The 24,411-nt window shown below is 41.7% G+C and overlaps 1 protein-coding gene across 7 annotated transcripts in view; it reads right to left on the reverse strand.

Annotated features, from left to right (window-relative positions):
• Positions 1–9,295: 9,295 nt before the first annotated feature.
• The window catches only part of Inpp1 (inositol polyphosphate-1-phosphatase), a 29,161-nt gene continuing 14,045 nt past the window's right edge, over positions 9,296–24,411 (reverse strand). For 3 of the 7 annotated variants that reach the window (XM_005373305.2, XM_005373303.2, XM_013512299.1), the window contains exons 2-7: positions 20,913–20,962; positions 18,733–18,999; positions 16,482–16,542; positions 13,814–14,014; positions 11,747–11,921; positions 9,296–10,102 (exon numbers count right to left, since the gene is read on the reverse strand). In XM_005373305.2, the coding sequence (XP_005373362.1) occupies positions 9,553–10,102; positions 11,747–11,921; positions 13,814–14,014; positions 16,482–16,542; positions 18,733–18,936 (1,191 nt within the window). In that variant the 5' untranslated portion in view covers positions 18,937–18,999; positions 20,913–20,962 and the 3' untranslated portion in view covers positions 9,296–9,552. Of the gene's footprint in view, positions 10,103–11,746; positions 11,922–13,813; positions 14,031–16,481; positions 16,543–18,732; positions 19,000–20,912; positions 21,809–24,411 lie in introns of those variants that run through there. The other 4 variants (XM_005373306.2, XM_005373304.2, XM_013512293.1 and 1 more) reach the window with 3 other exon arrangements.

Genomic DNA, 24,411 nt, shown 5'->3' on the forward strand with positions numbered 1-24,411 from the left:
CATGCTCATCCCTTATAATGATTCTTACTCTCTCCTTGGCATCAAGGTACACAGTGTGTCAAGTTTCCTTCGTGGTTCGCTTTGGCCTGAACAAAAAGTGTGGGCAAGAATTATCCCATACTTGTACTTTTTATCAGATTTTAAGTCAGCTTAAATATGGATACATAGTTGGATAGGTGGATACATAGGTGGATACATAGGTGGATACATAGTTGTATACAATTGCATGAAGGAATAAATGAATCTGTATAACATGGGAAGTATGAAAAATAAAATGTGAAAGCATAAATGAGTAACTTACAGGTAGGACTTAGAAAACTATTATTTTTAAATACTTACCAATTGTTTTTATTAGTGACCTTAGTGCTTCATGAACTATTATTATTACAATATCCATCACCTGAAATTAAGTTATTTCATGCCAAATCTTAAACTATTATTTCATTTCAAAAAGTGGGATGAGTAACAATCAGATTTATCATTGGACAAACAGGATGTAAGTGAAGCAGCTTGTTGCTTGTGACTAAGTACCCTGACCTGTTGCTGGGAAACTACTTCTTTATCCTTGTTTCTATAATTGTTGCCTGTTCTGGGCTGTATTTCTCATCTATTGCTTTGTGTGCTCCTGGCAGCTCAAGTCTGAAGGCAGGAAAAGCTCTTGCAAATGGATATCTGCTGCCAAAGTAGTTTGTTAAGTACTATTTTAGTAGGTGATACTACTACTAGGAATACTTACTAGATCCCAAGGAAGGCAGTTCCTCCCCATATGCCAAGGAGGCCCGTCTCTTTTTATTGTTAATGACAATGACACCATTGTTATTAACACCTAATGTTAATGACTAATGACACCAACAACATATGGCTATGTGTTTAGCTAAAACAAACGATTCATGAAATAGCATTTGCCTTTATCAAATATGGTACATTCTGACATTTCCTATTCTATTAGATTTAATTTTTAAATTCGCTAGTCATAGCCCATGAAATTGAACCCATGCACTACTCTGGGATTTGATAATCTAAGATGGAGATAATAAAATTCTCCCTACAAAATTATAAACCCCGAACAACACTTTGTTTCATATCCATTGATTGCGCAGTAGTAACAGAAAAGCTGTTCAGGGTGGAATAGATGTTTGTTTTAGATTTGGTGGGGGTTGTCCTAAAACTTGTGTGAGAAAAAGATATTTTAAATGCCACTTACCAGACTATTTTTAGAACAATTTGTAGTAGTGGGGACTATTTGATATCCATAATAATATAACTCTAAACTGTCTATATACATTATTTGAACTATACATAAAATATTTCATGTTCATAAACTCTGATTTCAGAGAAATTCTGTTTCTACGTCTGTGATCAAACATGGGTGCAATACTACCTATCTTCAATCATTAGTCACTGGTTTTTACATTCCCGCATATTAAAACTATTACCTCTGGGCATAGTGGTACACACCTATAATCCCAGCACTGAGGAAGCTGAGGCAGGAGGATTGTTTTTTTGAGTTCAAGCAGGGTCTGGGCTACAAAATGAGTTCAAGGCCATCCTGAACTATATAGCAAAACCCTGTCTCAAAAAAAGAAAACTATTACCCAGTATTTGTACTTTCATTGTTCACAGCATCATTATTCACGGAAACTGACAGGTGAACAAAAGTATCCATCAACAGAATGAATAGCGTGTCACCCAGCTTTCTCATGGCTGAGACACAGTATCTGAGACATACAATTTAAAGGAGGAAAGATTTACTTTGGTTCACAGTTTAGGGGGTTCAGTCCATGGTCACCAGGCTCCAAGGCAGGAACATCATGTCAGAAGGGTGTGGTGGAGCAAAGCTCCTTAGTTCATGGTGGTCAGAGAGCAGAGCAGGGAAACAGCACCAGAAAGAAAGGGGTCAGGGACCAGACACAGACCATGAAGTCACCTCCATGACTAGACACACCCACAAGTATGTTCTACCAATCTTCTGAGTAGCTCCCAAAACCAATCAAATTGACCCAAATCACCACAATAGATAAAGAAAATATTGGAGTATATGCAATGGAATAGCATTCAGCCTTAAAAACAAAAACTGAAATCCTAACACATGCTGCAGCCTGGATGAACTTTAAAGACAATGTTAAGAGAAATAAACCAGTCACAAGAAAGACAAATGTATGATTCCACTTACGTGAGCTACCCGAAGTAGCCAAACTCACAGCGACAGAAAATACAATAGTGGCCATCAGGGCCTAAAGGGAGGGTGAAATGGGAAGTTTTATTTTGGAACAAGTTTGGGAAGATGAAAAAGTTCTGGTGATGGACGATGTTGGTGTTTGAACAGCAATGTGAATGCACTTAATGCACTGAACTTACACTGAGGAATGGTTAAAATGGTAAACTTTATCTTATGTATCTGTTACAGCAGTTTTTTTACAAAGCTAAAGAAAGTGTCAAAGATTCTTAAAATGAAGCAAATGTAAATACTTTCGGCATTACTTTTATTTAGTAGTATAGTTTATTGAAAGTACCAAGGAAAGCTCAAATACTACAAGTCAAATATTAACAGACACAAATGCAGGGTCCAAGTAAGCACTTTCTAATAGAAATATAAGGTGAGCTGCATGCATAATTGCATTTTCTGATACCACATTAACAAAAAAACACAGAAACAGGTGAAATTAATTACAGCAATATATTTTCTTTAGCCCTACATAGCCAAAATATTATCCCTTCACATTGTTATCAACATATAGAATTTTGAGGGCTGGAGTTAGTTCTGAGGGAGAGCACTTGCCAGCATGCCTGGGACCCTGAGTTTGATCTCCAGGGTCACAAAAAGAAAAAAAATATTAAACCTTCTTTTCTTCATAAAATCCAGTGTGCATTTTCACTTACAGCACCTCTAAGTTCAGACTAGCCACTTTTCACCAGTCACCTGAGGTAGTGGCCACTATACGGACAAAAATCTAGATTACCTAGAGACTGGATCACAATTCTCAGAATAATCTGATAATCCTTGTAACTTAAAAAAAAAATAGCAGAACTTAACTGCCATACACATATGGTTAGTCTTTGTCAGTATGGTAAGTTGATAAAGATATCTTCCCTGGTTGAAAAAGAATACGAAAGCTACAAATTTCCGACAGTCATGAAACTCCCTCCTAGATCTAAAGGACAAGAATACATTAACCCTCTCTGGCTTTTCATTATTTTCCCTCTCTTGAGATGACGATTTAACTCTAGGATGAGTTTGTCTCTGTAGCTATCCTGAAGATCTACATCGCTCTAGGCAGAACTGAGCTTGTCTGAAAGGGTGAAGTTGGAAAGCCACCTACAAAGAGCTTTGTGCTTTGAGAAATACTCGATCTAAGGTAAATGAATTTAAACAACACTGGAACCCAGGCTAACCATTCCCAAACCCATTTGAAAGGGCTTAGCTTTTGCTACAGCAAGAAATAGATGGTTTCTCTAACGTTTTTGCTGTTTTCAATTTTCACTCCTGCCCCAAAATCAGAAAGACAGTGCGAAGGAAACATGACATAACCATTATCCCCACCCCATTAACTCTGAATAGGTCTGATACCAGAACTCAAATATTAGCTTTGGAAATGTGTCAAGGCTTATTCTTGGACATAGGCATCCACAGGTTATGACAAGTATTCACTTAGTTTAACAAGAACTTAACCGATCAACTGTAGGACTAATTCTCAGCCTTATAGCAAAGATTTCCAAAGTATCTGAAATAGTAGCCAGAAGTAAAGATGTCTTTGGTATGGACTATCAGTTATCGTCTAGTTTCCGAACCTAATTCCATTCATTCAGTACACACTGAACTCTATGTGCCCAGGCTTGTTCTGGGCAGTGGAGACAGATGATACATGAAAATCTCTGTCCTTGTAGGCTTGACATTCTGGAGGAGAAGATGGACACGGCAGTTGCACAGTATCTCAGAAGGTGCTGTGGAGGGAAGTCAGGGGAGGGGATGGGGTGCGCAGACTGAGGTAGGAGGTGTGTGGGTTGCGTTGGGATGACAAGTGATGGTCCCACTCGAACAGTGACATTTTAACAAAGTTTTGATGGAGAGGAGGGTGGGAACCACGGTGGTAGCTGGAGAAAGTTTTCCTGTTTGCAAGAGGAGCGAGGAAAAGGAGAGCGCCTGACTGGCAAGTCCAGCAGGCAGCAAGAAAGGCAGAGGGGCTGGGAGGAAGTGAGCTAGGTCAAGAGGATCTCAGTCTGCCTGGGCTGCCTTAAGAAAACATCACAAGCTGCGGACTTATAAGCAGCGGCAATTTCTTTCTCACAACTCTGAAGTCTCGAAAGCCAAGATCACAGCAGATCCAGCGTCTGCCTCACAGATCACACCTTGCGGCTGTGTTCCGACCTGGCGGAAGGGGTGAAGGTCCCCGTCAGGCCTCTTTAATGCGGGTGCTAACCCAATCCATGAGGGCTTCTCCCTTGTGGCCTGACCACCTCCCGCGGGCTTTCCCTTTAGCCCTGCCACCTTGAGGGTTAGGATTTCAATATATGAATTTGGAAGACACACAAACATTTAGACTATGGCAGAAGGTAAAGGCAGATGACGTCCTACACACGGGCACATGCACAGTGTCGACGGTGAGCTTTATAGGCTGTGTAAGGAGCTTGGCTTTTACCCTGAGAGAACTGAGCCATCTGGAGGGTGTTGAACAAAACAGAGACATGGTTTATATTTGTAAAGGATCCCTTTGGCCTCTGCATTGAGAATAAAGCAGAAGGGGCCAAGTTAGATGTTTAATGCAATAATCCAGGTCAGGTACAAGAGGGCCTGGAGCAGGATGGGGGTAGGAGGAGCGATGAGGAACAGTGGGATTCTGGGAATGTTTTCTGAGGGGCGCCAAGAGCATTTCCCGATTGAATACATTGTCTCAAGTTCCCAGAGACTGCTTTTGTTGATGTGCAGTAGAAGCCCTCTTTTTACACTGTGCACCTAAAAGGATCAAGCTCTATTCATTCTCCTGTAAACTCAGTGTACAAGACGCCCAGCCTTTGTGGCCAAGAGTCTCCTCCCTACCATGCCCGGCCCTCACCGTCCCCAACTCTTATTCCCAGCAAGTGGGAGTTGCGAATTCTTTCCAAAACTATACGCCACTTTTACTTTCAATAATTAGATTGATTAATGTAATGGAGGCTACCTGAACATTTCAAAGTTCGAAATTTGAAGTTTGAGTTTGAAAACAAAGAATGAAAGGCCTTGTAAAGGTTGTTCAATGTGACTCTTAAAAAACTACTGCTGACTTTCCACTCTGTTGTTTCCCTACGTCGGCTTTTTAATTCAGCATGATCCCATTTGCTGATTCTTGGCACTATTTCTTGTGCAATTGGGATCCTGTTTAGAAAGTCCTTGGCTATGCCTGTCTTAAGGAGTTTTACCTATTTTATCTTCTAGTAGATTGTTTTAATATTTACATCTTTGTTCCATTTTCATTTTAATACTAGGTTCAATATTCTGCATGTTGATAACCTGTCTTCCTTTCCTAGTGCCATTTATTAAATTTTATTAAATATTTTATTAGATTTATTAGATTTACTACAGCTGTACTCCAGTGTGCTTTGGGTCCCTTTGTCAAAGCTCAGATAGCCAAATATGCCAGGGCTTGTTTCCACATCCTCTATTCTGTTTCATTGATCCGTATGTCTGTTTTTGTGCCAGTACCATGCCATTTTTATCATGGTAGTTTTGTAATATAATTTGAAGTCCAGGACTATGATGCCTCCTGCTTTGCTCTTATTGCTCAGGATGATTTTTGCTATTCTGGGTCTCTTCTGGTTCCATGTGAATTCTTAGAGGACTTTTTTCTCTAGTTCTGTGAAGAATCCTATCAGTATTTTGCCTGGGATTGCATTAAATCTGCATATCAGATTTGGAAGTATGGCCGTTTTCACAGTATTATTTCTGCCTACTCAGGGACAGGTAATATCTTTCCAAGTTCTTCTATCCTATTCTATCTCCTCGTATGGAACAAAGATTTTTGCCAGCTATTTCTCAGACAGAGGACTAATGTCTAGAATATAGATTCTAGACATATAAAAATGAGACCCCCCCTCAAAATAAAAGACCCAATTATAAAATGGGCAACTGGAATGAACAGACTTCTTAAAAGAAGTACAGATGGCCAATAAACACATGGAAAAATTTAAACATTGCTGACCATTAGGGAAATACAAATTAAAACAACACTGAAATTCTATTTTACTCTAGAAAGATGGCCATTACCAACAAATCAACAAGCACTAGCAAGACTGCAAGGAAAATGAACCCACCTTCATTGCTGGATGCGAAGTAAACGAGCACAAGCTCTATGGAAATCAGCGTGGTGATTCCTCAAAACACTGAAAATAGAAATTCCATTTCACCCAGCTCTTCTCCTTCTGGTATCTTTGTGGAAGACATCATACTACAGTGATCCACGCATACCCATGTTTATAGCAGCACAACCCATAATCACTAAATCTTGGAAGCTGCCTACATGTCCATCCATAGATAAATGCATAAAGAAAATGTAGTATTTATACACAATGGAACACTACTCTGCTATAAAGAAAGATAGCTTGAGTCATTTGTAGAAAAATGGATGCACCTTGAGACCATAATGTTAAGTGAAATAAATCAGACACACAAGCTTACATATTACACAGGGGGAAAGATCTTTTACAGAAGGGAAGAGGACCAAGAGATGGAAGGAGGAGAGGGAAAGGGGATGAAAAAAAGGAAGTGTTGGGAGCAGCTGGAGCTGGAAGCTGGTCCTATGTGTGAGTGCGGGACAGAGCCAGAGCGCCTCAAGCAGTCAAGCTACTCAGTCTTGAGAAAAGCATCCTGCCTGGACAATTACAGTCGTTAGTCGCTAGGCAACGCTGCCTCTTGTGATACTAACTTTTAAGCGTGTAAATAAACACCTCTACTGTGGCTGTGCAGGTCCTCTTACCCATCAGGTATAGAGGTCGCTCTGCCTGACCCAGCTATTTGTCTCCTTTTCTCATACCCGCTGCTGTTCTTCCCCGAGGGACACCAAGAGACTGAGTCCTACAATTAAGATGTGTTATGTACATGTACTGACCCCACATAGTGAATGTAATCATTATGTACTGCAAACACATACCAATGAAAAAAATGTAAAATTAGAAGGGAAAATTATAAAACTCCTGAATATTTATGTCCTCAGATTGCTGCATGAATATTTTCAATTTCCTCTTGTAAAGAAATTAAAATTAGAAGTCATGTTTGCCGGGATGTGGTAGTTAGGCAAGAACAGCAGTGCAGACCTACGCAGAGACAGGCTTCACTGAAGGGCCTTGGCTTCCCTGCGAAGACTGACAGTGGGTGTGCGGGGATTACTCAGTACCAGAAGGGGATTGTGTCCAAGGCCCCCACGGACACCCAAATCCACAGGGGCCCAAATCTTCTAAAATGATGTAGCAGTCACATAAAATCTATGCATTGCCTCCCGTGTGCTTTAAGTAATCTCTAGATCATTTATAATACCTCAATTCAATGGAAATAGTTGCCATATTGTACCGGCTCAGGAATAATGACAAGGAAAAAAGTCTGTGCATTTTCAGTACATGTGAAGTTTATATATATATTCCATCCAAGGTGAGTTGAATCTGTGGATTCAGAAGCCATGAATGTGGAAAGCAGACTGTATATATTTACAGAATATATGTGATTTCCCTCTTTTCTCCGGCTTTTTCCCCTTCTAATTAACTGAGAAGCTCTCTTCAGATCTCATTGGAGATGACTGTTTTTGCTGAATGTTGTTGATAATTTACATACTCTAAAAATGTTCTCAGTGACAACATATGCTTTTTTTTTTGAGCCATATTCTGCTTCTCCATGCTGCTGCATTTGGGGCCAGAAGTCCTGGGTTTTCATGTCTAACGTGATCTGGGAAGAATGAATTCACTTTGACTTCAAATCAGCTCTTTGAATTGGGCTGTCAGCGAGAAAAGCATGTGCTTTGAGAGTCCACAGCCAACTACAGGGCACAAGGTACACTTCTAAAAACTGTGACTCTATCATTGTATCAGCCACAGGATCTGCAGCAAGGTTCCGAGAAGTGTTTAGCTAAGGAGACCTAATTTCATTTATGTCAGAGAGCTATCTTCACTCCCATATTCATTCAGCAGTGTTCATAACAGACAAGGTACGGGATCAACCTACGTGCAAACCAATGGTGGACGCATGAAGAGAATGTATGACATCTATACAATGAACACTATTTAGTCTTAAAAGAGGAGGCAATTTTGTTAGGTGAAATAACATGGATGAACCTGGAAGCTATGGTATTAAGCAAAAGAAGCCAGACTCAGACAAACAGTCTCACTTAAATATGAACAAGCAGAGAACAGAATGGGGGTTACTGCGGGTAGCCAGGGAGGATTGGGAAGATGTTGATCAAGGGAACAAAATTTCAGGTACATGGGAAGAGACCTATTGTACAATGTGATCACTATAGTTCATAATATACTGTATGCTTGAAAGTTGCTAATAGAGTAGCTTTGAAGTGTTCTCACCACAAAAAAGCAAGACAAAGCATACTAATACAACATAGCCATTGCATAACGTATACATATTCCAAACTGTTATGTTGTGCAACATAAATGTGTAATTTATCAATTAATTTTTTTGAATCTAAAACATTAGAAGAAAAAAATGGAGGGTTATTTTCATTCATCTGTATTGTGCGTATTGTGCGGTTGGCGGTGGGGGGGGGAAACCATCCTTCGGCCGCCAGGGGGCGTAGGGCAGAAAGAGGTCAGAGCTGAGGGGCTGAGCCTTCCCTTTGCACCCCTGGGCTGTCAGGACTGCCAAAGAGCACAGAGCAAGCGGCCCATGCCCACCTCAGGGAGCAGCAGTATGGGATACCGGCGCCACAAGGGTTGCATAACTCTAAAGCCTATCTCTGGTTTTTGGCAACGGTAGTAAATACAGTAAAGTTATAAAAATCTCTTTACTCCTTTACATTCTCTTCTACAGAAAAGGAATCTCTGGGCCTCTCTCTCCCTGTGTATATCCCTCGCTCTAGCTCCCTCCCTATCTCTGCGAAGGTGGGAGGAACTCACAGTGCTCCAAGGGTTTTCCTTCTTATGAAAAACACAAGAATAGTATGAAAAGACTTGAACTTGGCTACATTATGCAAATTCAAAGTTCTAAACGTTCTGCCACAGGCAGATTTTCCCACAAGACAGGAAACATAAGCCATCCAAACCCCTCCTGTTTTTTTCCTGACATTTCAGTGGTATTCCTAGAGTAGCTCTAGTAATTGAACAGGACTTTTGCTCTTCAGTATTTTATTAAGTGCTTCAAGCAATAACAGCAGGACAATATTTGCTGTAACTATATCAGGTACCAACTTAATTCTTGCATGAATGTCACTCAGTCACTGAAACTGACATTATGAACACATCATGGAAAAATGCTCTTCAAAAGAGAAAGGTGCATGTTAACCATCAATAGGACAAAACTGTTTTCAAAAGGTAGAGATAGTGGGAGACAGTTCGGTTTACGTGTATGTCCAGGTCAGAGCGCCTCTACGTGTGTGACTCCACCGATGCAAAATAGACGAAGCGCTTCAGGAAGGTCGCCAGCCGCTCACAGGACCTGTATGCGATCAGTCCCCCCTTGTTGGCCCAGCAGTCGACCCCAGTGGCTCCCTTGTTTTCCACATTGTACAGCAGCTCTGGCATGTCTGGCAAACTCCGCCACTGTCCTGCACTATCTTCTAAGCATCCTTTCATGTCCAAGATGCCCCCACCCATGGCCCTCAGTATGGCGTGCGCAGCACAGGTATCCCACTTGAAGGTGGTGTCTTCTGAAAACATGTAAATGTCCACGAGGCCTTGGACAACACAGAGGCTCTTGTAACCAGCCCCAGCTGCCCAGAAGACCTTGCCCCCACACACCTGCGACAATGCGGCTTTGACGGTCTCCTTTTCGCTTGTACTGATGACGGCAGAGGCAGGGTGGGGGCATCCCGCCACAGAGTCTTTTTCAATCCTGCTGCTTTCAGAGATGTCCAACTGGAGGGAATGGATGTTGATCCCCATGTAAGAAAGGCCCCAGTAGCACTCTCCTTTCCACCTGGAGCAGAAAAATTTCAGTTGATGGAGGTGATTCTCAACATTTGGTTTTCATTATTCATATTCCTTTCAAGTTTAATGATATGCAAAAACACATGACTCATTATAACATAATGAGTTTCAGCATTCCTAAGCCTGCAAATAGATCGCAAGTAGTTAATTCATTTCTAAAAGTTACTCATACACATGCAGCTGCCTGCATTATTACAGCATTAGGAATGCTTTCAATTTCATCGCAGGATCACATCAGTCTAGGACAACAGTAAAATACTTCTGGGATTTCCAATCTCCAGAAACTGCAAACTTTTATTACCCCTTTTGGCACTTGAAGTTTAGTAGGAGAAAAGATGACAGACCCATCGATCTCCAGATCTCTTACAGTCTTTACAGCATGTTAGCTTTTGTCACTGGTTAGTCCTTTTTATTCTCTACGCAGTCAGCCCACTTTGGCTTGTGACACCGAAAGAGAGACTCATCATGCTGTTATTTTTGGCATCAGTGACAATAGCAGCACTTTCCATTTATCAGGGTTTAACTTGCCTTCCATGCTGGGTAATTCACTCTATTTGCAGAGGAGGAAACAGAGGCTTAGAAAAAGTAAATAACTTGCTGACGCCCACACAGCTCACGTGCTGTAGGACCTGCATTCACACCCCAAGGTCTCACTCCGAAATCTGTGGCACTGACTGCTTTGTTCCCCACCTCCAGTTCTAGGCCGGGAGTGTGCCTGCACGCTCTCCCAATACTTTTTCATTCCTTACCTTTTAAAGCTGACAGAAGCACATATTTGGTTTGGAAGAAAAAGGCTGAGGTAGAGGAAAAATATCACAATTCCAGAAGTGTACACTTATGTCTGTTAAGGAGCAAACTATTCTGATCCGGAGTAATTCAATATTTGCTAAACATACGTAGCTCTATGTAAGTGGAAAAGGACAACCCATTTCAGTAACAAAAACAAAGTGAAGTGCTGTTTGCACTTGGGCCTGGCGGTGCTGTTTGAGAGCCCATGGGAAGGACAGGAGCAGGAGCAGAAGGAAAGTGGTGCTGTGCTCAGTGTGTACAAGGACAGACAGCCCTAGGGAGGGCTCATCCCAGCCGTACCTACCAATCTTCGCACTGGGCATTTCCCACACTTTGTTTTCAATTTCTTCTAAAATTTTACAGAAGTTCATATATACACTGATGACATCTATCTCGTTCCAAGTGTATCGGAAGGCAGCGCTTGCCTCATGCTGTTAATTCTGTTGTGAGTGGGTTCCGGAAACACAGAACAGGATTGCTATACTGTCCATGTGAAAGAATGAGTTCTGAAGATGCGATCGCTCTTAAACTCCTACCACTGTGCCTGTGGCTCCAAATAAAATTGTGCCGGGGCTGGGGATTTAGCTCAGCGGCAAAGTGCCTGCCTGGCAAGCACAAGGTCGTGAGTTCGGTTCCCGGTACCGGAGAAAAACCAAAAAATAAAAAAATAAAATAAAATTGTGCCAAATCCGGGATTGAAAACATGAAGAACTTTACTTCAAACTTATGGGCTTTTAGAGGGAACCCCCTGACGTATCCAGTCATGGGAATGGCGTGGCCATGGGCAAAGCTGAAGTGCTTAAGTTCTAAAACCTGTGACAGACCAACAGTGTTCAACTTTTACCTGAGAGTGTTTTGGTCTTGGGACACGAAAGGCTGGTTGATGACTCCCATCACAGGCAACCCCGACTGTAGGTCAAAGACGCCAATTAAAATGGTGACACACTGAAGGCCACAGGGGAAAATCCCTTCCTTGGCTTTAACGTCAGTAGCACCTCTGATGTACTGATAGGTTGAATCTGAAAAATGAGGCAAGCACGCAGGTAAAGATTATTTAGAAGATAATGATGAGTAGATCTTGCCTTAGTCTCTTTCCTTGCTGTTCAGACACACTACGAGACACCTGCAAATTAAAGGAGGCGGGACTGATTTGGGGCTCACGGTTTCAGAAGGGTTAGTGCACGTGTGGTTGGCGGCTCCCATGCTGAAATGGCCCTGGGGAGGGACTCAGGAGGAGGAAGGCTGCTCACGGCATGGCGACCAGGAAGCGGAGAGAGGAGGGAGGCGCAGGGAGGAAACTGCACCGGTCCATATTACACCCCAGTGACCAGCCTCTTCTGAGAAGGCCCCACGCCACATGCAGCTGTTGAGCTCATGAGAGGTCAGATCCCCCATGACCCACTCCCTTCCAGAAGCCCTGCCCCTGAACACACAAGCTTTTTAAAGAACGTTCTGGGATTTAACCATAACACATCTCTCCATTTTGTCCTATATAATTTATCTCTGCTACTCCTCTGGTTTTCCCTCTGGATGTGGCTGTATTAAACTGTACTTCGGCCCCTTGTTTTTTTCTCTGGAGCACCTTGTTTCCTTCTCCTGCCTGTATGAGAACTGAAGGGAAGGGACACGCTCATAGTCCCCGTGGCATCCAGCACAGTAACAAACACTCAAATATTTGTCATGTGGCAAAAGGATCTAAAAGCTAACAACTCAGGGATTGCTGCTAAGGGACAGGGGAGCCCCCTGCCTCTGAAACCCTAATTGACGCCAGTGTAGCCTCAAGTGAGGAAAGATTTTGGAAAAGAGTGTTTGTTTCCATTTATAATCTATTGGTGAATGGTAGGTAAAGCTCTGATCATAACTCATTTTCTCCCTTCCTTCCTTCCTTCCTTCCTCCCTCCCTCCTTCCTTCTCTCCCTCCCTTCCTTCCTTTCCTCCTTCTTTTTTTCTCCTTTGTTTTCAAGAAAATGTCTCACTGTTTCCAAGGCTGGTTTTGAACCCCTGGACTCAACTGATTTTCCTGCCTCAGCCTCCCCAATAACTATGACTACAGGTATGCACTGCCGTGCTCAGCTAAAAAATCCTATTTCTGTAATGCTGACGTGTCTGAGAGATGGGCACGTGTGTCAAGGGTGCCTGCTTAGCATAATGACTGGTCTCAATCCTGCTGGGTGGAGTATGTCAGAGAAGGGAAGCCACAGGGGAACTTTTTCTTATTAAAACCTCAGACTACATTAATAGCATCGCAGAGAACATGGACTATTTTTAAACAATGAGCTCTAGATTATGATTCTACCACAATAAGGACAAAAAAATACTAGTAAGTTTTACAGAGGCTCACAAACTCACGGCTCATGACATAAGGCTGTGCCCTACCTGATTCTTCTGTGTTATTTGTTGTTGCCTTATTTAATTGAATTAGTGGTCAATGGTTAAAAACTGGGAGGTCTGACTTACAAATCCTGCATTTTGGTTTACTTTAAAAGTCTGAAGACATGATCAGTATGTCCGTGTCTCAAGGGTCTATTGGAGCTTTTCTATTTGCATGTGTCTCAATGGGTCAGAATCGTATCATTTCACATTCCCATGTACCAGTCTGGCCCCTGAAGTATTTTAAAGATGAGTTAGTTCATCTTTGTGTGTGTGCGCCTGTGTGCACAGATACACACCTGTTATAGATATGTGTGTAAATGTGTGCACACACACAGCTGTAATGTGTCTACACACACAGCCATAACACAACCTCATAACATCTCAAGCCTTATCATTTTGAAACTTTAAAAACTTAAAGTGGAAACTACACTCTCAATAACTTTTATGTTTCCAAGCCAAAAAAGGAAGGAATAAAAGGATCATATGCAAGAACAAATAAACAAAAACAAAAACAGCAAACACAGTCTCCCGCACTCACCTATGGGATCCACCCAAATGCCCAGGTCTTCCTGTGAAATGCTGATGTCTACGGAATCCAGAGCCGGGTCCTTGAAGGCAGCATCCTGATGAACAACCTTGGCCAGTGCTTCAGATGCCGACTTGTTACCACTGAGGACTTTGCTGAGAAGCTCTGCGGTTTCCTCCTCTGTTGCGCACACTTTTATGGTAACCTTTTCCCCTAGAAAAAAGATAAACTAAAAGCCATTGCATTTTAGGAGTTTCAGTGGAGAAAAAAAAACATAAGGGTAGAGGAAAAGAGAGAGAAAGCTACCAAGGAGGAGGTAGTAATAGCCGTGCACTTAGATGATGTGAGGGCAGCCAGGCATGGTGGTGCACTCCTGTAACCCCAGCACCCTGAGAGGCTGAGGTCAGGAGGATCACAAGTTCAAGCCCAGCCTGAGCAGCTTAGTGACTTATGAGACCCTGTCTCAAACTAAAAAATAGGAAGCGCTGGTGAAATAGCTCAGTATGAAGGTCCTGGGTTCAATCTCCAGTACTATAAAAACATAGGTATGTATGTAGACAGACAAACAGACAGACAGACAGACAACAAAAGGATAAAATTAACAGATCCACATCAGTGGCTCCTGGACCTGGCTGACTGGCAGAATCAGCTGGGGAACTTCATCCAGTCACAGACGCCCAATGGACTCATGCCCTCAACTCAAGAGGGATGGTATTTCAGGAACCAAAAGGCCTGCCCCAAGAAAAGTCTCCACATGGATATAATTTTGTATCCCACTTAAGGCGATCCATAAATGAGTGAGAAAAAGCTCTGAACTGTAATCTTTCTTTTTTCCTTTTGATTTCTATTATGCATAAGTTACTCTTTGCACATGAATGTTACTGAAAAGAATGGAGGCTTAATAAGCATGCTGAAGGGCTTCCACCTCCCATGGTCCTGCTTCTAGTTGAAAATTGTTTCTTTTCAGTAAGACAAAGTTTACTGATCTTTAAACATAGTAAAGTTGTCTCATTCAAAATATCACCGATAGGGATAACTTCCCTGCACAACACCCACTAAGAAGCAGGCTGTACGAAAGTTGCTTACAGAGGCCCCAAGGGCTCGACCGCTGAGCTACACCCAGCCCACAACGATGACTCCAAATCAGCAGGAAAATAGTCCCTTTAATTTACTTAAGTTACATCCAAATTAGACAGTTAAAGTTGGGGAAGAATAATCCCAATCACTGACACACACTGAGCACTATTTGGGGCTAGCTAAAAGCCATGGGATCATTCAAATGAGTAGACCATGTCATATTACTCCTTTGCTTAAAACTGGCCAGGGTTTTCCCATCAGCCTTGGAAAAATCCAGTTCCCTGCCTATGATCTGCCCTGCCTTCACTCACCATCCACCCGTCTTTCCACATCCCCTCTGCACGTTTCTTTGCTCTTTAAACAGGAAAATGGATATGGAACGCCCGTTTGTCCCCATATTCTGGATACATGAAGTGTGGAAAAAACTATGATGTAGGCAATGTAGGATTTCAAATGACGACTTCTTGTGAGTTAATTACAGGAGTCATTTTTAACCTTCAGAGCCTCAAGTGAGATTTCTCTCTTACTATCATAGAACTAAGCGCATCTTAACACAGAGCCCATGAAAGACTACAATGTTTTCAGAGTTAGTCCAGAAATTCATCTTTTCTCTTTGGATGCTTCTAGATATTTAACTACTTGTCTCATGACCAATGTTTAATGCTTACTATTTTAGTATTCTACCATTAAACAAAAACCCAAACAAACTAAAAAACAAAATTTGAAGAGAACCAGAGATTATGCTATTTTCCCCCAGAACACAGGACACATGGAGAGCCACTGAAGGAGACTCCACCCACAGGAAACTAAAGAAGACTTAAAACTTGATACCAGGGGGCTGGGGATTTAGCTCAGTGGCACAGCACCCGCCTGGCAAGTGCGAGGTCATGAGTTCGATTCCCGGTACTGGAAAAAAAAAAACAAAAAACTTGATACCAGTCCTGCATGGTGGCCCCTCCTGGAGTCCCAGGTACACAGGAGCTTGGGGTGGGAATACCACATCAGTTCAGGAATTTGAGCCCAGCATGGGTAACACAACGATATCCCACCTCAAAGAAAAGAGTGCCCAAGCAAACAAAAACTTGGTACTAAAAGGAACCCTTCGGCTGGTTTAAGTACCTTTGCAGAAGTTCTGAGACCCAGAGAAATGATAAGGTGACTGGCTCAAGACCACTCAGTATGTCAGGGCCAGAGCCTCTTCTACAGTCTTAGCTGAGAGTATGGGCCCCCGGGGCTGCCACAAGTGGGCTTACACCAAGGACCTGAAATGCTCCATATCACCGTGCATCAACTGGGGACATCCGGAACACCAACGAGATTCCCAATGGGCCACACAACTTTCCCAAAGGTTAGTTGATAAATTATTGAAATGATACACATTTCCACTTTAAAATGATGCATGGACTTGCTGGATTACTCTAAGGGACTGTATCTTTATCTTAAATGGCACGATATTCCGACGGATAAAATTTAACATTCAGCTGTATTATGTTGCCTACATTGAAAGGCTTTCACATATCCATTTATTTCACGGTGTAAGTTGGAGATCAGAATACCACAAGAAAATTAAGTTACAAAAACATATTAAGATGCTTATACTTACCCAAATTGTTAGTAAACTCATTGGATTCTTCTCCGAAAATTTTATTTTCCAAGCCTGGAAACTGAATGATTCAGAATGTGACAAAACCCAAAATAACAACAAAACCCCCCCACACGCTTTCAATTCTGAACATATTTTCATGTTAAATTTCAAGTTAAATTGCACAATTCAGAAATTCAGGAATTTGTAATTTTAGAAACCAATCCACACATGAAAAATGAAGCCAGCTTGGTTCAGTGTTTAGTTTTTTAATGTTTTCCTGTTCCTTTGCCCCTCAGAAAGTCTAAATCATGATAAAGGTCTTGTTTTCTTATTCGTCTTCCTTGAATAAGGACCACAGAACTACAATGTCTGCAAAGGGAACATTTCAACCCTTGCTCTTAAATAGCACTCAAATGGCTCACATAAAGCAGTATTGTAGATCAAGGACCTAAAATTATTATTAAGACTGGAGAGAGGAAATGAGAGATAGCATTAGATTTTGTCTGCATTTCCAAGTGGGTTTCTGTAACCATCAGACTTACAATAGCTTTCAGGCTAGCAAGGTAACACTGAAAAAAAAAAAAAAGTAAAGGGTACTATTTACTGACCAACACTTTGTACTTCAATATCAAGTGAACAAACAAAGTCAAGTATGACCCACTTCTCATCTCTGTATGATCGGAAAGCTTTCTTTTGACGCATATTGCTTCTGACATTCAATAGTAAAGACAGTGTTTCTCAAAATACTTGTCGAATTATGATATGCATGTTCTCAGGGAATAAAAACAAGGAAATGCTTCAAATACTGTAACTCCATCTTCTGTAGACGGTCAGAAGCTTTAATAATGCCCACAATCACTTGTTTTTTTCTCTTTCTCTTTTGCCAGACAACACAAGCCTGCAAGAGCTGCAACCAACTTATTCATCAAGGACTAAAGCTTTGTCTCCTAAGCCTGCTTAGAGATCTGTTTCTGAGGATACTACGGTATCAAACAAAAATGATCTATGTAGTTGAAGTGGAATAACAGTACATAAGTTCTGGTTTTTACTTCATGAAGGATCCATTGCCTGAACTTGTTACAATGCTTTGGAGTGAATATATTAGCCCACAGAAATGAACGTGAATACATATCTAATCCGGTTGCTCAGCTGTACACTGCACCCGACCATCTTGATCGGTACCAAACAAAATAAACTTTCTTCCTGGGCTCATTTATTCTCTTCTCCTACCTGCGGCTAACATTTACATACATGATTCTCCAAATTAGACTTTCACAAGATATATTTTATTTTATGTATGTCCACTATTTTATAATGTTTTCTGTCATATGGTGCTGTCTTCCGAAATATGGAAACATGTTTGGATTATCATCTGCAAGGCAATCTAGTATCGCAAATAACAGTGTCTGGAGCCCGCTTGCTTGTGTTCAAAAACTTGCCTGGCCACTCATTTGCTGTGTAATATTAGGCAAGTTAGCTAAATTTTCCATACCTTTTAAAAAAAATCCATTACATTAAACAAGGGTTCTTCTCTCATGAAATTGTTCTAAAATTAAATAAGCTAATATATTTAAAGCTTAGAGCAGCGAGCATTTGTGTCTGCTAATATTACCATTATTATTAATACTACTTATGAGCATCTTCCTCTAATTAGCTCCAGACACTTAGAGCTACCATCACTGCTAGTTATGACAATGTTTTTCTAGTAGAATAAACGGAACCTTTATCTAGGTACAAGCCCATAACCAAGGCAAATATTAGATAAATGATTAAGTCCAAAAGATAAGACTTAACTACATCAAGTTCAAAAATTAAAAAGGGTATGAAACAGTGCTCATTTCTGTTGAAATAAATCATATGGGTCATGTACACACAGACACATAGAAAGAAAATATTCTAATAATATCTAGCAGAATGCAGCTGTCGTTTGCTCTATGGGGTGGGGTTAAGAGGATTCTTAATTGTGCTTATGTCCCACAGATATGTATTGTTTATTAAGGTGGAACTCATTAATAAATAAGTGATTTTTAATGAATCCCAATAAGTGAAAGGTTCTATAAAGAGCGTTCATCTCTAGGTGCTAGAATTGTGAGTCTTGTTTTCTTTTCTGTACTTTAAAGGTTTTCTGCAGTGAATATTTCACTAACTTTGCAATCACAAGAAGGGTGTGTATGTGAGACCCAGTCGGAGGGAAGTCAAAGTTATGCCATTCCACAGAGGGAAAGCCCACAGAGGCAAACACTCTACAGCCACACGCTGTGGCCTTTACCTTGTTCCCCATAGTCTGTTTTATAACTTCCTGCACCAGTACATCCGCCAGCGTCTTGAAATCGACCGCGAACTTCTGGTTCTTCTCTCCATCTTTCTTCTCTTCGATGAGCAGCTGGAACAGGGCCTCCTCCTGCCGGCACGCCCGGGCGATGTTGGCTGCGTTCTCGGAGACACGGACCAGCTCCCGAAGGATCTCGGACATCCTGAGCCTCGCGTTTCAGCAGCGGCTGCTGGGGAAGCGGCACCCACCCTGCGGGGCAAGAGGCTGAGAATGTGAAAGAGAAAGCACGTCAGAGAGGGATGTCAGGGGCCCTGACCACCAGAACCCCATCCACCCAGCAGCCAAGCTGGTCAGCAGCTGCAAGACCCCCAGCCACACCCTGCACGTGGACCGTGCAAACAGAAAGAAGCTAACGTCAGGAAAAAACATTTGCACTGTTAGAAAACCACAAGGCAAAGAACTGAACAATCAGAGAAAGAAAAAAATCTTTGGAGGACAATCTCTTACACACAGATCCCTAGACAGGGGAACACAGCACAGTGTGAAAGTAAAGTTGGATTTTTTTTACAATGATCTTAAAATAATTGTGCCCTTGAAATGATCACACAGGTATAGAAGTGCTCATTTGCCCCTTCACCCAGTGAGGAGCAGAAGTGGAGAGATTTATGTTCTCAGTTCCAGGGCAACTTTCTCAGCAGCAAGCAGGTAGCAAGCTCTGTTGAATCCTGCATTCTGAGGCCACTCTGAGTTCAGCAGAAGCTACTTTCCAGCCAACATGCTCTTATCCCTCTAAGAGAAGAAACCTTCAATCTATGGGTTTCTCCACAATTAGTAAAATGGAGTGGAATACACAACCTTTTGGGAGTTGGAAAATTCTGGCTTCTAACTGTGTTATGCTATATGGCATAACTGGTATAATCTACTGGGCCTATCTTATAATCTACTGGTCCTATCTTATAATCTACTGGGCCTATCTTATAATTAGGAAACATTTTTCACTTTTTAATAGTACCCACTTCTTATTAAAAGCTTGAAAGCTGGGCATGGTGGAACAAGTCTGTAACCCCAGCGCTCTGGGAGGCTGAGGCAGGAAGAGTGCAAGTTTAAACCTAGATCAGGCAATTTTGCAAGATCCTGTCTCAAAATAAAAAAGAGCTGGGGATTTAGCTCAGTGAAATGGCCATGGGTTCAATCCCCAGTAAGGGAGGAAAAAAGAACAAGGCTATAAACCACTGGGCTCCGAACCAGTCATTCACAGACACTTGGACACTTTATCACCATGAGATAAGTCCCTTCATGAAAGAAGTTGCCTGAATGGACTTTAAGAGACTGAAAATTAGAACATCTATGAAGATCTGGATCCAGAAGGGTTGCGTGTGAATTGTTATAGTGGGTATCTTAAGTTTGCTAAAAGATATGTCCTCCTAGGGTTCTGGGTCAGTTACCATGAGGTCACATAGGATGGATGTCTAACCTTGATAGTAATAAAAGGAAAGTGAATAAAACAACAAGATATCCTCTTTAGCAGTTATAGATGTTTTAAAGTTAACATTCATCCTGGAAGGTGCCTGGCAGGTAGGTACTGACCCTCTGCTAAGGGACAAGTGACAAAAGTGTATCAAATCCCTACAGTTGATAGTGAGTTTTAGTAACTCGACTTCCCTTAATCTGTGTTAAGGGAATCAGAGCTGAGTTAAAATATTTCTGCAAAAGATAGATAATATTTACTTTACAGTAGCAAAAACTTGAAAATAACCTTAAAATGGTAAAAGTAGAATAGAATACTATAAGGTCAGCACAATCATGTTTTTTGAAGAATACTTAATAATATGGAAAAGCGCTAATGGTATGTCAAGTGGAAAACAACCTACGGCCATACATAGAATGACAATGCTATTATTTTGTGTTTATACAGAAAGAGAAAGTGACAAAAGAGAAATTAGTGGGTAATATTTTGCAAGTTTTTTTCTAAGTAGTGAAAATGTGAATGACTTTTTTGAATGACAGTAGGTCTTTTATGATTTTCAAATATTCTAAGTAAATATATAGTGCACTTATAATAAGAAATGTTGTTTTACAATATCTTAGGGCAAACAACCAAACAAAATGGGATTATGGGAATAAACATAAAAACCTTCCAGGCAGCAGAGAGGATGGAGTAAAAAACTTGTGCCTACCTTCAAATGCCTTTTCTTTCAGGAATAAATAAGTCAGAAGATTCACTTGACTTGGAAAGGAAAACAGTTGCATTAGTAGGTTATTTTGACGAAATAATTTGTGACCATATGTGACATGTAAGTGGCACAAATTATAAGCTATGTATAAAATACACACAGTTGTATACATACCATACATACAAGCCCAAGACTACAAATTTAATGACCACAGTTTTCACTTTTTAAAAATATTTCACAGTTATAAGTGAAGGGAAAAGAATCAATGAGCCAACAGTATTTAAATTGCTTTTTGTCTTAAATAAGGAGTGCAAAGATGTTAAGGAGTTCAATTTAAAAGCTCTCCAACAATACCAGTATTGCCTATTAGAGTCAGCTTGGTTAAAACCAATTAATTTTTTCTGAAAAGTGACAGCATACAACTGCACTGTTGGGTACCGCAGGTGAGTTTCTCCCAGTTGCCCCAGGGACCGGGAGCTCCTCTTCTTTGGACCTGACCTTCACTCACATCCTCCATGAGGACCACTTTCCCTACCCGCGCCTGGCTGCTCAGCAACCCGACCCATGGGAAACAGCTTTCAGCCATCAACACCCCTGGCACATAGATTTTAGAGACGCACAGCACAGAAGGGCATCCAAAGCTATCCCCAACTGCAACCTCCATCGCTCCTTGCTCATCCCGAGCCATCACTGTTACATTTTGCCAGACTCCAGGTGGAGTTACCCAGTTTCTGGTTAACGCTACACTTTCTCCCACCACCCAGCGCTTCCCCAGCTAGTTCTCTTTCACACCAGGGCCCCAGATTTCTAAAATATTGTCCAGCCTACAGATGAGACTAATTAATTCACAGCCAGGTGGGCACGCTGTCAGATACCTGTAATTTCAGCACTCTGGGAAGATAAGGTAGAAGGACTGCAAGTTTGAGCCCAACCTGGGTAACTCAGTCATTTAGCAAGACCCTACTTTAAAATAAAAAATAGAAAGGGGCTGGGATGTAGCTTAGTATAAGAGTCCTGGGTTCAAGCCTATGTACCGGACGAGGGGGAAAAACTAATTTGCAGTGAACCTACTACTTTTTGGTTGAATAGACCATTCCTTCCAAACAAATCGGATCATCGTACTGTTATCTGTGTAAGTTGCTTCCTCCTGCCTATCTGTCCACTCAGGTCCTGCAGCCATACCACAGCCCGGCGGGGAGCTCTGGACTATCCACCCTCACCCTGACCCAGCTTGTCCACAGAGAAGCTGCGGGCTCCATCCAATACAGAATGACATCAGTTTCAGTACTTCTTATTAACACTCATGGAAAATATCTTTCAGAGGATTCTTAAAGCAAGCTTGCACACCCATCATTGCACTTGCACACTTAAATGCCCATCATTTCAGAGGGAGCTGGTGACACCTCTTAGGTACAGTGGTTCTGCTATCAGCTATTCATGTGCCCAGGAGGTCAAAGGTAGTTTAAGTTAAACATACTTTACAGTATGTCATTTACCATAATTCAGCGGTCTTGCCTATAGAAAAAAATTCCTGTCGATCGTTTTCTTAAAAGGTGTTCTGAGAACCACCTGTATCAGAATTACCCCAGGTACCAACTAAAAAGACGGATTTCTTGGCCCCACCACAATTTAGTACATCAGACTCTTGGGACAGAGCTACGAATCTGTACTTTTGCCAGCATCCCTGAAGGCTTTCAGTGCCGAGATTTAATAGCGACTGTTCTCCATGCTGCACACTCTTCTTTACCACCTTGTTTGCAGTTACAGGGGCGTCTGGTGCCCACTGGCTGGTCTCCTGGTGGAATCTTAAAGGTCCAATGGTTGTATTCTTAGGTATTCACATGTAGGGACAGACTAATGTAGAAACAGTAATAGCTAACGTTTCCTGGGTGTTAACTACACGTCAGGCATCTTCTAAATGCTTTTCATCTATGAGTTCATTTAATTCTCACACAGCCCTGTGAAGTAGATGTTCTCACCTCCATTTTACAGGTCAAGAAATTGAGGACCAAGATGGCTGAGTAATTTACCCAAAATCACACAGCTACTATTGTTAGTAGCCACATAAAATTCAAGGCCTAGCAAGTGGACAGAAATCTACACTGTTAGCCAGTACTCAGGCCAACAAAAAAAAATTTTCCTGTAAATTGTTGCTGTTAAAGGGAAGACATCAGTGGTTGGATAATAACATTGTAATACACACTATATAACAAAAATAAACACAACCAGCTGACACCTGTTGCCCTTCTGAGCATTCATTATAAATCACTCTTCAACACCTGACTTCTTTTATTCTCAACAAGGAAAATCCTTTTTTGTAGCTGATCCTCAGACCCACTGTAAAGTACCCTGCTGGGGAGTAAAACTTCACCCATCAGCTTCCACTGATGTAAGAACCTATTTCCAGCCACATTTCAGGGGCCTTAAAGGCGTTCCACTCCTCATTGCCTCAGACGTAATGTAGATCTGTACATTAACAACACTGTATCATAATGTCAGATAGAATCAGGAGCTTTTCAGCTTTTATGTGATTCTCAATTCTAGCTGGAGAAATATTTTTAAAAACTTGAAGCAGATGAGAAAAAACTAACCTCTCTACAAAGAACTAAAGTTTAGCCATTCATTGATCATCTCAGATCAGTGGTGGTTTAAAAATTATATTTAAGGCTGGAGGTATAGCTAGCTCAGTAAGGCCTTGCGTTTGAGAAAGAGAGAGACAGAGATAGAAATCTGAATAGTTTACCCATATTTTGGAGGTGATAAACAATATAGTGGGAAAGACATAGCCTTTGGAATCTAATAGCCCTAAGTTCAAACCCTAGTTCTAACATTCCCTAGCTGTGCACCAAGTAGTCTACTTAGCCTCTCTGGCCTCTCAGCTGTAATATGAGGGTCATGCTTACCTTGCAGTGATGTCATGAAGATCAAATGAGACCTCACTAGGCAAGTACCCAGCACAGAGCCCTGCACACAGTCAGTAATAAGTGGCAACCTCGCAGAAACCACCACGATCGCATGTCTTTGCTTGAGAAATCAGAGGTTGGCAAGTTTATAGGGGTCACGGAAATATTTTCTGAAAATTTACTACTCCATTAAATCCAAAAGCCTGGGAACACCTTGTGGTTCTCTGAATAACCCAGAACAAAGTCCCTTTATGTAGGCCAGATCTGACTGCCGCAGTTTGGGATGGAAACTCTGACTCCCAGAGGCTGGGACACTACTCTGGCTTCATGGCAGACCATCTGCAGAGGTTTGGGCACACATGTCTGTCAAGGGGACATTTTACCGGAGATTTTCTGTGGATTCCAGGACCCTGGGGTCCTAGAAGAGCCTGCGTGAACCAGAAGCTGGCTGTGCCCGTCCACTGTCCACAGGGACAGAAGGGTGAGGACAGAGATAAGGACTCTCAGCCAGACTGCTCTCGAGTGAATGGCAAGTGAGTCAAGTCCCTTCCCTTGACCACCCGCCTTCCGGCAGAGACTCCGATACTTCTGCAGAGCCC

This window comes from Chinchilla lanigera, unplaced genomic scaffold (genome assembly GCF_000276665.1).
Source record: "Chinchilla lanigera isolate Chin_1 unplaced genomic scaffold, ChiLan1.0 scaffold00002, whole genome shotgun sequence".
Taxonomy (NCBI): Eukaryota; Metazoa; Chordata; class Mammalia; order Rodentia; family Chinchillidae; genus Chinchilla; species Chinchilla lanigera.